Raw genomic sequence first — 13567 nt, 5'->3', positions numbered from 1 at the left:
ATATCAAAGTATATATAAGAGAAATAATAGAATTGGTGTTTGACAAACCTGAAGAAGGAAAAAGGTTAGATGAAAATAAGGTTTGAGGTTTCCGTTTGTGCTCAAAATATGTGAATATGTGATTAACAAAAATTCCTTTATTTATAGCTAACATTTTTATTAGAATATGTTGATAAAAGATAACATAATAACTAATCGAAGCCTTTTTTCTCAAAAAGAAAAACTAAATGAATGATACGGTGCTAAAAGATTACTTAGTAACTAATTGAAGCTTCTTTTTCTAAAATAAAAAAAACAAACCAATTGGAACATTTTAATTATAAAATAAGATGTAAACCTTGTTGAAAGTATAATACGTAATTTGTTGAGATATTTCTGTTGCATAAAATATTAGAAATTCAATAAAAATTTAAAATGAATTAACATTGAGTGGATACGATTGAAAAAATTTAAAATGAATTAACATTGAGTGGATACGATTGAAAGTTTGTTGAGATATTTATGCCAAATAAAATATTGGTTTTAAAAAATAGAAAAAATAATAAAAATATTGAGAATGAACGTGGAAGTGACACGTGACATAAAAAACCTTCCTTTATATATATATATATACTATTGATTGATATTGATTGATTGATTGATTGATGTGTAGTTTGTTGAGATATTCCTGTTACATAAAATATTAGAAATTCAATAAAAATAAAAATAAATACTGAGTGCATAAGATCAAAAGTTTAGTTAAATATTTATGTTAAATAAAATATTGGTTTTTTTTTGACAAAAAATAAAATATTGGTTTTTAAAAATAGAAAAAATAATAAAAATATTGAGAATGAATGTGGAAGTGACACGTGACATAAAAAACCTTACTTTATATATATACTATTGATATTGATTAAAAAAAATACTGAGTGCATCAGATCAAAAGTTTGTTGAGATATTTATGTTAAATACAATATTGGTTTTTAAAAATAGAATAAATAATAAAAATATTGAGAATGAATGTTGAAGTAGCACGTGACATAAAAAACCTTACTTTATATATATACTATTGATTGATTGATTGATGTGTAGTTTGTTGAGATATTTCTCCTACATAAAATATTATAAATTCAATAAAAATTTAAAGAAAATACTGAGTGTTTTGTTGAGATATTTATGTTAAATAAAATATTGGTTTTTAATAATAGAAAAAATAATAAAAATATTGAGAATGAATGTGGAAATGACACGTGACATAAAAAACCTTACTTTATATATATACTATTGATTGATACTCTTAAAACAACTTTTCCTTAATTTTGGAAAATCAAATAGAGATGACATAAGTGTCCGTCCAAACGCTAAAAAAAAAAAAGAAAATATTAATTTGAAAAGCATCGGAAAATATTAATTTGACAAAATATATATATATTTTTTTACTGAAAGAATTTTTTTTTTTGAAAGAGAAAATATATTTCTTATGTTCCTATTTATTTATTTAAAAATACATTATTTTTTTGTTAAAACAAACTTGAGAAAATCATGGTAAATAAATGCACCTAAGTTTTGTTGAATAAAAGAAAATTGTCATCAACGTCTTGAACTCTTGATCGTTGTTTCTTTGGTAAATCATTTTTTGTTCGTCTTGTTGCATAAGAAAGAGACTTACCCGCACAGCAGCTTTCAATTCTCACGCAACGCAATTAGATTCGATGGAGTACGAATACAATAGAAGCAGGTCGGGCCCACAAGTTCCGATGTACCGTGCTCCGCCCTCCATCTACCCTAAGATTGGTCCTCATCCCCATTCCGCCGCCCCTCGTCCGCCACCCTTTCAGCACCAAAATCCCAATCCTTCACCATCGAGTAACTCTCTTTCTCTCATGCTTCCATTTCCCCTTCCCTCTATTAGGTTTTGTTTTCTTCTCAATAATAACTTGTTTGTTGAATTTTGCAGTAGGATTGGGCATTAAGGTTGCCATCAAACCGGAATATAAGATCGCACCGCCGGTAAGATTCAATCGCTTTTGTTGTTTCCGTTATTCTTCTGAATTCTGATATTGTGTATTTTACTTTCATCATCGCTATTCTTTTACTCCTCAAAATAAAATTAGGGTGCTTTAATTATAGGAAAAAAAAAAAAAACAATTTAGAATTGAAGGGGCTTTTTTAAGATATGGTTGTTAAGTTCTACTTAGATTTCATTTTGTGGTTGTTCTCTCAATGCTCAAGCTTTGCAGATATTATGAACCACCTATCCCTGCAGTTTAAGATATTACGCGATGACACAACATGAATGACTTCTATACTACATGTCTTTCTTGACCCCTCGCGCGATAACCCTTTGGACTTAAACCCTCGTGCTTAAATTTAACTTATTATTAAAAGAATGAGGGTGATTCGGATTGAATTATTGACCACTTGGTCGACGTATAGGGTTTGATGCCATGTCATGAAACAACTAATCTGAAATGCTTATGCTATTAGGTAAAGCAGTGGAGACAATTTACTGGTTTTTTTTATCGGTTTTATAGTTAAATATGACTTTTGAGTGGTTTTAACAATTTTGCAGCCTCATTTGCTACCAAATGTGGGAGATATTCCACGAAGCAACTTTCAATTTGATTTTGGATTGGAGAGGAAAATTTTGGCCGAAGCAGAGAAGGAAAACCCAAACTGGACCAAATTTGGGGTAGAAAATCTTCCAACCAAGGCTTCTGATACATCATCGTCGTCAAAGGTTAATTTTCATGATTTAGAGCAAGAAGTTCCGATTTATTCTAGTTTGGGTTTATGGTTTTTTTTTCCTGATTCATTATGCAGATGTTGTGACTTACTATTTGCTTTTTCGTGTTTAGTGCATTAATTTTCTGTGTATAGATAAAATTCTTCTACTGTTTCCAACTCACATGGTGTAATATGAAACTATATTTGCAGGTTACTACTTCAGATCCCATTGTGAACAAATATATAGCCATGGGACTCAGCCGAGAGGTTGTTCCAATTGCTGTTAAGAATTATGGAGATAATCCAACCAAAGTATGTTCTCTGTCTCCGTAACTTATAATGGACATGATGTTCAGATGATAGCATTGCTCGAAACATGATTATTATTTTTCTAAATAATAAATATATGCCCATCATCTCTCCATATACTGACCATGCAAAGATCGAATAATTCATTGAAATTCAAGTCTTTCTGCTTCTCTTGATTCTGGAATTTCTCCTCCAAATTATTACTGTGAACTTATTCTTAGTTGTAAAGTTTATAATTTTTCAAACATGCTAGAAAGTGGTCAGTTTGATAAACCGATCCATACAACATTGCGTGCATGCTTTGATACGATTGTTTTCTGCTTCTGGCCACCCCTCCCTTTATGCTGGGAAAGAGGAGTAATGTTGGTGTCCTATGGAGTCTACTGGTTCCTATTATTGACAGAAATCAATTTTCAATAGGTTTTACTTTTTGATCCAAAATGGAAGAATTTTTCAACTAAATGCCCATACAAGTAAACAGTTTATTGAGTTGATTGTGTTACAGCTTTTCTACCTCTCATCCAGAGTCTGCTCCCAGTTATAATCAGTAATTACTTACCAACGTTGTACTGTAGCCTGTAGGAGAGGCTCTTCCAGTTCTAATTACATGGCTCTTACTTCTCAGACTTTCACTTTGTCATTTTTATAAGGAGTATGTTTATATAATACCTAACCGTATTCAGCTGTTAAACATTATGTTTATGATTTGAAACCAAACCACATTGCCATCTATGAAGCACGGACGCCAATGTTCAAAATATGGGACACTGACACACACACACACACACACGCACACATATCTTGGGTGGGCGAATTGATGGGACGAGTTGCAAATATCTGATTGGTTGTGGCAAAAGAGACTAATTCTGAGACGTGAGTGAGAATCCAATTTAGATACGGATATCCAGACCAGCAACTGGAAATCATGTTTTTTATCTATTTTTTTATATATGATTGTGGTTTGGGTGTTGTGACCAGATATTTTGATCAGCTAAATTTTTTACGAGCACTGTTTAAATGCCTACACGCATTAATGGGTTATTTGTATTGTTTCTGTTTATCACATTGATGCATGTTTATTATTTTCAAATATTGATTTCGTGGTGTTTTCTGAGTTTTGGGACCAACTAAAGATAATATAGTTTCTTGTTATTTAGAATCATGTTAGCATTTTTTTTATGTTGTTGCATTTCCAGTCACAGCGTAGCAGGGAAACGTGTTGTTGTCTTTCCTGATTAATTTGTTTTTCTGATCAAATGTATTATTCATTTGAAGGTTCAAGAATTTGTCAAGGGATACACCCTTCTGCATGAAATGGGATTTTCATCAAACAGTGTTGACGAAGCCTTGCTTATGTATGACAATGATACAGACAAGGCATTGGCATATTTCCTTAATGGCTCATCATAAGATTGCTGAAGCATATTTGTTGTAGGTATCATCTGTTGATAAAAAAAATATGGAAGTTCCTTTTGTATAATATAAATAATGGTCAAATATAGGTAGAATGACATTGGCAATCTTTTATTGTCGGTTGTGGATCATTGGCAAACTCTTTCCAGTGATTTTTGGTGTTTTTAGAGAGAACAAATAGACCCAATTATTATCCATATGATAATACCAGCCATTAGGTTATATTTCATGAAGTCCATTTTTTCCGTCAAAATTGTTGTGTTTGCTTTTGGTCAAGACCTTAACTTCTTGGGGGCATGTTTGTTTGTGTGATTATATATTAGATTTGCCTTTTATTTTACTTTCTGCTAGGAATAAGTTTGTCAGATATAGTACATGTGCTATCTCCGAACCAAACTGGAAGAAATTGCTTAAATTGTTCAACTCACCGGAAAGAAATTTTTAAAAGATGGATGGAAGAACTGTTATGGTTGCGGTACTTGATCTCACAATTCTTGGCGTTGAAAAAAATGAAGACTCGATGTATATTGTATCCTTCAGAATCAGAAACGGGTATCAATAGATGGTGCGCCATTACTTCAAATCTCTGTTTTCGTCTAAATAGGACTGGTAACAAGGACTCTGTTATTTCCTTTGTTATCAGCTTCTTAGGTTCAATAACATTTTTATATACCACAAGAATCAGAATTTTAGACCCAGTTTGAATCTCTAATATCAATTCGAAAATTCTACCTCTCGAAAAAAGAGACTAAACCTAGTAATCTCTTGGCAGATATGTTTGAAAAATAAAATCAATTTATCACTACTGAACTGTTAATGTCAATGCTGTGATGTGTTCAACAAGTTTCATGACATTTTAGGCGGTTGAATTTGGTATTGTACTCGTAGGTTTAAACTTTAGTGCAAATGCATCTACTTTTCAACTAATGTTTCTCTTGTATTTCACTTCAGAAGGAGTATGAATTATAATACACATTAATAAAAAATCTCTAATCATCTTCTATTCGCCATCATCTTCACTGTATTCTTCAGAAAGAGTATGAATTTTAATACACATTAATAAAAAATCTCTAATCATCTTCTATTCGCCCTATCATCTTCACTGTATTCGAGCGTTTGATACTGAGCTTGATAAACTCAATCCTTGTTTAATCTCCTCTACCTTGTATTACACCGTACTCACCCTTTTTTTTATGAAGCCCCGCCCCTTTAAGTATGGATACTGGTGGCATGGTGAACTTTAAAGATCAGACCATTATGGTGAAGTTAAAAAATAAAATTGAATGACCTATTATTCTAGTACAATGGCCAGAAGCATATTAAATCTTGACCATTGTGTTTATTTATCAATAAATTCAAAGTTATATTTAACTTCATCATGATAATCCAATTTTAAGTTCACCACACTTACTATCACCTTTTAGTATAAACACAGTTGTGCTTATCCGTTGGAGGGGTCTTGCTCCTACCAACACATTAGCAATTGCAAATTCAAACCACCAATTTTTTCAAGCATATACGATGTTGAAATTTCTTAAGAATGGTAACCAAAGGTTGGTTTAATGATTTGTTGGAACTACCATCTTGTAGATCAGTTAAGTGCTAGTTCGATGAAGTGAAACCTCAAATTGTAACCTTCATATGCTTATTTCACAGCAGCTAATTCCATGGACGTGGCTGGTGAGCTTGTTGATCTTATGAGGGGTAGCACACTATCCATAGCATCAAACCTGTTGTGCATCACTCCTTTCAAGACGACTTTAACCGCCATTGAATCCGCCTCCTCTCTATCTTCTCTTCAACCACATCTAACAATTACAACAAAGTAGGAGCCGTCGTTGCTCACACAGATGAAGTTGAAGGCAGGTAGAGGGAAAGGGGGAGAGAGAATGCGGAATTAGAGTTTTTGAGGTGGGGCAGGGGAAACATGTAAATTTGAAAAAACAAAAGCACTTCCAAGATAATAATATTACAAAAAAGCCTTTGACCAAGGTGGACCACATGGAGCACTTGTCCACCCTAGCTTTCACCTAAAACATAACCATCACTCAAAATTCCCAGCAGTATACAATGTACAAAAAATACAAAATCGCTCCACAGCCCACCATGTCACTCCTATAAATAATTAAAAAAAAAAAATACATTTAGGAAGTTATTCTGCCAAGAGAAGAGTTATCTTCCTCTCCTATACCCATGGCGAATGAAAGAACCATAAAGTGGATCAGAAGAACTTGTAGGTAGAGGTAAATCTTTTGTTGTATAGTATGTGTGCCTTGAACCGATGAATTTGCGAACTGTGGTCACAAGTTAATGTAAAGATGGACTTCTATATCAAGAGACAACTCTCAAGGAACCTTGTATATTACATTGACAGTCTTAAGACAATGCACTGGAATCAACTCAAACACCCGCACAAATTGCTCCTGAAAAACAAATGCATGTTGTAAAGTAAATTTGATGCGCATACCAAACATTTATGTAAGTAAATTCTGCATATAATTTCTTAGATACTCAAAGTTGGGATATCTTTTTGGTGGTTACAAAACTATGTCATGAACTTGAATTTTAAACTAGAACATGTATACATACAGCACAGACATAGAGAAAACAAGAGATAGCCAGTGAGACCTGTCGACCAAGACGAGCAACAAAACTTTGCTTCATCAACATGCTTCACATCAAGTCCAATAAACCAGGATCCAGCGCTCACATCATCATGGGCATAGGTACGAAGAATAGATCTGACAACTCAACAGATTGATGATTGATGCATAAACAGTTGCTAAAAATATTTGTGCAGCAAAAATGGACCTGACCTGTTTATTGATATGAATTTAGCTAAAGCTCGTGATATGACATACATCTCTCCTGATGCATGACGAAAATATCTGTTCCACGAGATTTAATTATCATTTCAAGAGGAGATAAATAGTTTGAAATGACAAAAAAATGGCGGTACAACTGAAATATTCAACTTGCATGCAAGCTTTGCTTGGTTATTATCCTCACTAGCACATGACATAATTGACTAATCCTTTGCAATGAGCCAACAACTAAGGATTTTGATATAATCATGTATATTCCACATCATATGACAGGCTTCTCCATTAAAGAATGTTTTGAAAAGCAAAAATTAAAATACCCATTGCAATTTTTATTTACGGGATCAACAAACACAGCACTGCAGAATACCAAGCAGCTATTCGAAACTAAAGAATGAATGCTGTGTTATCTAGTAAAATTAATGCAATTGTTTAATCATATGAAATAACTGGTTGGTTGGCTTACGATTTTTTGTCACCAAACTTCCACCATTCTGGTTCATACCATTTATGGTTCCTGTCAACATTCACAGACAAAACAGTATGAGAACCATAAAATTTATTCTATATAAGCATATGGAATTTTAGCAGATAAGGGAGCTCACCGTTCGGAGAAAACTTCGCCTGATTTCATGCACCCCATGTAAAGACGAGGTTTGTCCAGATGAGTTGCAAGCGTAGCACCCAAGGCATCTGTGCAGGAAGAAACATAGATAAATAAGTATAAAAATGTGAATTCTTTTTGGAATTTTTTAAATAGGGCCAAGAGGCACAAAATAAAATATTATCTTACAATCAAAACAATAATGTTAACTAAGTGGGAAGAATGATAGCCACATTCGTGAATAATGATAAGATCGATTGTGGATCCTCCACAAGAATACGGATGTTGTTGATAAGGATCTAGAATTGGTTCATCCAAATAACCTAGAGGAGCAAAACTAGCTCTCACTTCAATCGAAGATTGAATATCAAACTTAAATGTTCCAAAAAAATGATAACAAGATTGTTATTTATACCTACACCTATGAAGAACATGACCCATCACCTATAAGGCCCAATATACAACTCCAATATAAGGCAGTCTATACCACTCCAAAATAAGGCAGTCTAAATTTTAAACTAAACATTATTACAATCAAAATTCACTAAAGAAATATTAACATATCAGTCCTTATTAGTTATGCGTTATGAGTCATTAAATCAAGTTACACTAGAAACATTGCTCCATTTCACCCATCTTGGTTAAATCCTATGGTTGACTTCATTGTAAATTTCACCATTTTATATGGACTCTAGTTACTTAGATTGTGAGACTTGTGAACAACTATCATACAATTTTCTATTTTGCTCATTACTTTTAGAAACCTTTAAATCATAAATTTTTCCAACAAAGCATCAATGTGTCCTCTTAAACCAAACTGATTTCATGTTGTTTTCTAACCCAAATAAGGAAAGTATCCAATGAGCATGTGCCCGAGCAAAGCAAATACTGATTTAATGTTAAAGTTAAACTAAGGGAATTTAGTGTTTTAGATGTGTTTTGCACATGCATTTTGAAGTTGATAACTGGATCATCCAATTAAGGGCCCGATTGTTATAGATTTTAAAAAAATGGATTTTTCTTTGTATTTCTAAAAGTGGATTTTTTGAAACTTTACTCAAAAATAGTACAAGTTATTTCAAACTCATTTGACACAAGTTAAAAATGAGATTTTGACATTCACTAACTTAAAGATTCATTGTTAGAAATTTTACATAGTAAAAATCACATTTTTTCAAAATGACATCTTCCAAAAATGATTTTTATGAAAAGCTATTTGAAATAGTTTTTTTATAGCGATTTTTTCAAACTTTTAGTATCCAAAAAAGTTTATAACAAAATGATGAAATACTTAGAATTACATTTTAAGATAAGTTATTCAAACGAATTTTTCATTCGAAATTTTCCTTAAAAATTTCTATATTAAAAAATTATAGCAAGAAGATATTACACTATAAAAATCTATTTTAAAAAAACCTATAACAAACGGGCCCTAAAAACTTGGATGTTATCTTGAGAGGTATTTGTTTTTTCCATTATTTGTCGAAAGAAGACAACAATTTTAAAAACAAGTGTGTGCCTTTTTATTTGTTTTCTGAAATTTCTCTGCAACTAAACAAAAGAACCAGAAAACCGAAATCAAATCATACCTATCATGCAACAAGAACAACAACCAAAACCTTCTTTCACTAAAAACTTAGCACCTAGATAAATAAAAATAAAAAGGGGGCATGACCAGTATGAAGAATAAATACCCCTGGCCATGATTCCAAATTGAGTTGGAGAGAAAATGCTGAGAGAAGAACCAGAGAGAAATGCTAGGAATGACATGGGAAAGGAAGATTGAGAGGAAGGATACAGGGGTAATTATGAAAATTCAATTGATATCTTTGTCCATAAAAGTTTAAAACCTGATTCGTGATTCCCTATCTTCTTCTGTCACAGTGGGTTTCTTAAGAAGCTAGGAAATATAGCTTTCAAAAAACTTGATTTTTTAGGTGCTTCTACATTTATCTAGTAGCCCATCCAAACACTAAAGTCGACCTAAAGTGCTGTTATTTGGGACTACAGTTATTGGTTTCAAAGAAAACGGTAAAATTATCCATAATTTATTAAAAGGTCATTAAGAATCACTGCAAGCTCAAAGTCATATGATCATATACCCATTGGTACAAACAGGGATTTCTCTAATGCATAGAGTGGTTTTTCCGTACAGAAGAAACATATAACAAAAAAGTGACACATTAGGTAAAATGCATTATAGAAAAATCACTTCATCCAGTTAAAGAAAAAACTAACCAATATTTACATAAACATCATCATTGACTTTAGCATAAAACTCCGCATCCCATTCGTCTGCAGCATGAGCAAAAAACAATTTAGCCTTCTCTGGGTGTCCCTGGCTTCCTTCTACATGATCATCCTGACAACAGAAGTGTTGAAGGTGATGAGTTAACTAGCTTATGTTGTTTACTTTATGCTCTACTCACAGGAAGCACCAAAATACAAACCAAATGTTATAAGAACCAACCATATTTAGCAACTATGAGTGCAAATGTGTTACTTTAACCTCATATTTGCCTGCTTATTTAAACTAATGACTAAAAAAACATAAAGAGTAAAGCATTCAAATTGATGTCAACTCAAGATTGGTGTAGGCACAAATATATATCAGTAAATTGTGTTGCTGATGTTTCAATACAATATGTGATTTTAACCATTGGAAATAGAAGAATAAAATAATGAAATACTCATTGCAATAACTATTTAAGAAAATACAACAGTGATTGAAATTTCAAAAGCTTCATTTCCAAATTCAGAATGAGCAAATTCACTTGGATTTTTACAGAAAAGTTATTGCCAAACAATTACCTATAGAAAGAGATCCAATAAAATTTTCTGTTGTAACAAAATAGAAATTTTCTAAGCAGATAAAGGATGAAGGCCTTGATTAAGATATACATACTAGAATTAGGAAGTCATTCGTCAACCTATTCTCACGATCAATGTCTTTATCCTGACTGTCTCCACGATTTGGACTGCAAAGTTATATGAAATTCATAAGAACCGCTTCCAAGTTACAATCAATCCCCCCCTACACCACTCAAAAATAAAACCAAGATCCCTGACAAGTTAAAACTAAGAATTTCAACCTTCTACCAATAACAAACCGCACAATAATGCCCTTTCCATCTTCTATTTTCTTTAAAGCTGCACCTACAAAGATAATGTTTTTAAATTAAAACTTTTCTGAAGCACAATGTTAGTGCAAAAACTGTAACACGTTTTATAAAAATCTGGAAGAAAATTATTCAGATACACTAGAGCACTAAATCTTTGATGAAAATTCGAAATAACTATTCTCAGAATCGGTCAATAAACAGTTACATACGATAGTACTCTAAACCAGTTACATTACAGAGTTTTCTCATTATTCATTAGCAATAGCAGTTGTTAAAGGAATTACATATATATAAGGATTGTCCTTTCTATGTCAAAATGTAAGAGACGATCGTTTTTCTCAGAGGCAGGAAACCAAAAAGGGAAAGTTTGTCATACACTCTGTGTACATTAACTCATTATCAACTTATGCAGGAAAGAAAAGGCTATAATTTCATGTTATTGAACTCATACCAACTCATGTTAAAGCCATACATTAGAATTCAGGCTTCACAAAAATTCTTTACATCAAGTGTATACTCAGCTAAAAAGAGATATATTTATGGCAAAGTCATTTACAATGGCACAAACTTGCAGAATTGAGCAAGAGAAAGAAAAGAATAATGTTACCACTTCCCATCCAAGCCTTACGAATGGCATCTCTATTCTTCCTTCGCCCAAACTTTGTGAGTATACCTATGACTACCAAGGGTCGTCTCTTAGAGTAAGTCCCATTGGTCTCAATCAATCCCTTTGAAACAAAACCCTCTTGTTTAGCTGCAGCAAGTTCCATCTCAAGCGCATCAAGCTTCTTATGCTGTTCCCTAAACGACACATTATCAAACTGTATAGTCACAAAATGAAGTTGAGAAGCTTACAAACACCAATCAAATCGCTAACTTTTTGCTAATTTTTGTAACAGGAAAATTTAATTCACCTGCAGGCTATGATCTTCAATGTATCATCCACTGATATAGCAGATTGTCCCTGGAATGAAAAACTTTTGGTTAACTTAGCCAGAACAGAAAGTAGAAAGGTATGTCCAAGTCCTAGTGAGTCAAACTCGATGGTGTGTGTCTCTGAAAGAGTGATCTCAATAAATCACACTGCTAAGCCTATGTTTGGTTTCAGGTTTGGAGCAAACAAAATTGATTATGTAAGTGTAAAATTGATTCTGACATGTTTGCTTACTCTCGAGTAGAATTGATTTTGCTTCTAAAATTAATTCAAACTTGAAGCTAGGATTTGTAGCTTATGACTCCAAATGTGATTTTTACACAAATTTATTGTTCAACTCACTTTTACGTAAACGTATCCAAACATAACCCACTTAACATTCAAGTTAAGTAAAATCATTTCATTCAAAATAACTTTTTATCACCACAAAAATAAACACAGCGTGAGTCCTTAATAAAAATATGCACGTGATCAAATAGTTATTAAATTAAAAAAAAAACATAAAAAAGCAGATCAAATTCAAATTAATATTCAATTACATAAACAACTAAAATCGAGATCTCTAACTTCATTCAGAAGCAATGATTCATTCCGAAATGATAATAGTGAGAATCGATCGATAACACAGTAATTGAAATTGAAGTAGAAAGAAAAATGAAGTTACTGACCTGGCCAGTGATTCTATCAAGCTCTTTGATGAGATAAACACGATTCTGTGCGTCTTGCCACAACCTGAAAAAGGAAAATTGAGATTAACAGAGAAGAAGAGAAGCGATAATGAATGGATAAGAAGAGAAGGAAGAAGAACCTTCCGGCGACGTAGATAGAAGCGAAAGTGGCGAACATTGAGATGAAAAGTGCAGGGATTCGAGATCGATTCGCCATAGTTGAGAGTCTGTGGCTCGATCCCTTACTCTGCATTTTCAATTTCGAATCCAATTCTGTTGAACAATTTTGTTATGCGAGAGAGACTCTTTCTCTTTGCTTGCTTCTTTGTTTGATACTTCTGGGAACAAAGTCACCAACCTCTCACTTTTCTTTTTCCTTTTCATTTTCAGACAGACGAGACAACTACTTTCAAAATAAATTCAATTATTCAAGTTTTTTCTAAAATAAATTTGCCTTATAACCCTAATTTTATTTGACCAATAAAGGAGTTTAATAAGCAAATGATGCAAATTTTTAACTAAAAAAAGCTACCGATATTAATGTTATTTTTTTATTTTTTTTATAAAGAGCTGTATTTCTTTATTGACCAAAATAAACTAGATCAATTCATTAGCAATCAAAAAAATTAAGAATATTAATAGAAATGTGTGGATAATCCTACTTACGTGTTTCCTAATAAACTTTACTTTTATTAAAAATAATGAGATTGTCAAATTTTAAGCTTTTCAATATTATTACTAAGCATCCCTCAAAAATAATATTATTACTAAGTAGTGAAGATTCTCTAAAAAAGATAAAAAAAAAAAAATAGTAGTGAAGATATGTTGACAATATGCAAGAATTAAACAAAAATGTGAGACACCATTTTGCAGGTTATGAAAAACATCTGCTATGCTACTCTTTCGTAATCGAGTTGAAAATCAACATTGGCTAATTGAAGATCGTGAATCCACCTACTAGCAAATATAAGATCAAATGTTTCTCC

At 32.4% G+C, this 13567-nt stretch overlaps 2 protein-coding genes across 3 annotated transcripts; one reads left to right on the top strand and one right to left on the bottom strand.

Moving 5' to 3' along the window:
• The first annotated feature begins 1587 nt into the window (after window positions 1–1587).
• Window positions 1588–4771, top strand: LOC146941269 (Ubiquitin-associated/translation elongation factor EF1B protein). The gene is made up of 5 exons (XM_085755035.1): window positions 1588–1848; window positions 1940–1992; window positions 2555–2722; window positions 2920–3021; window positions 4294–4771. Exons 1-5 carry the CDS (start codon window positions 1695–1697, stop codon window positions 4426–4428), a joined length of 612 nt encoding a protein of 203 aa, XP_085611161.1. The 5' UTR covers window positions 1588–1694; the 3' UTR covers window positions 4429–4771.
• Window positions 4772–6365: 1594 nt separating this feature from the next.
• LOC146941268 (Galactosyltransferase family protein) lies at window positions 6366–12933 on the bottom strand. Of its 2 annotated transcripts, none has more exons than XM_085755033.1 (12): window positions 12722–12933; window positions 12582–12645; window positions 11894–11943; window positions 11587–11780; window positions 10950–11013; window positions 10763–10835; window positions 10096–10219; window positions 7859–7946; window positions 7720–7770; window positions 7248–7319; window positions 7060–7172; window positions 6366–6854 (listed from the first exon to the last, which is right to left on the bottom strand). In XM_085755033.1, exons 1-12 carry the CDS (start codon window positions 12832–12834, stop codon window positions 6832–6834), a joined length of 1029 nt encoding a protein of 342 aa, XP_085611159.1. In that variant the 5' UTR covers window positions 12835–12933; the 3' UTR covers window positions 6366–6831. The 2 variants fall into 2 exon arrangements, with proteins under 2 accessions (XP_085611159.1, XP_085611160.1); XM_085755034.1 differs by having other exon boundaries at window positions 10950–11007.
• Window positions 12934–13567: the final 634 nt, after the last annotated feature.

This window comes from Medicago sativa, chromosome 3 (genome assembly GCF_051527215.1).
Source record: "Medicago sativa cultivar Bolivia chromosome 3, Bolivia_mono, whole genome shotgun sequence".
Lineage (NCBI taxonomy): Eukaryota > Viridiplantae > Streptophyta > Magnoliopsida > Fabales > Fabaceae > Medicago > Medicago sativa.
This window is presented reverse-complemented; position numbering and strand designations above follow the sequence as displayed.

What these genes read in the sequence shown, in the direction of transcription:
- LOC146941269 (XM_085755035.1), top strand. Translation starts at nt 1,695, where the DNA reads ATGGAGTACGAATACAATAGAAGCAGGTCGGGCCCACAAGTTCCGATG. An exon ending in AATATAAGATCGCACCGCCG is followed by an intron (nt 1,993 to 2,554) that starts GTAAGATTCAAT and finishes ACAATTTTGCAG; the next exon opens with CCTCATTTGCTACCAAATGT. An exon ending in ATGGAGATAATCCAACCAAA is followed by an intron (nt 3,022 to 4,293) that starts GTATGTTCTCTG and finishes ATTCATTTGAAG; the next exon opens with GTTCAAGAATTTGTCAAGGG.
- LOC146941268 (XM_085755033.1), bottom strand. Translation starts at nt 12,834, where the DNA reads ATGCAGAGTAAGGGATCGAGCCACAGACTCTCAACTATGGCGAATCGA. An exon ending in TCTATCTACGTCGCCGGAAG is followed by an intron (nt 12,646 to 12,721) that starts GTTCTTCTTCCT and finishes TTCCTTTTTCAG; the next exon opens with GTTGTGGCAAGACGCACAGA. An exon ending in AAATTCATATCAATAAACAG is followed by an intron (nt 7,173 to 7,247) that starts GTCAGGTCCATT and finishes TTGAGTTGTCAG; the next exon opens with ATCTATTCTTCGTACCTATG.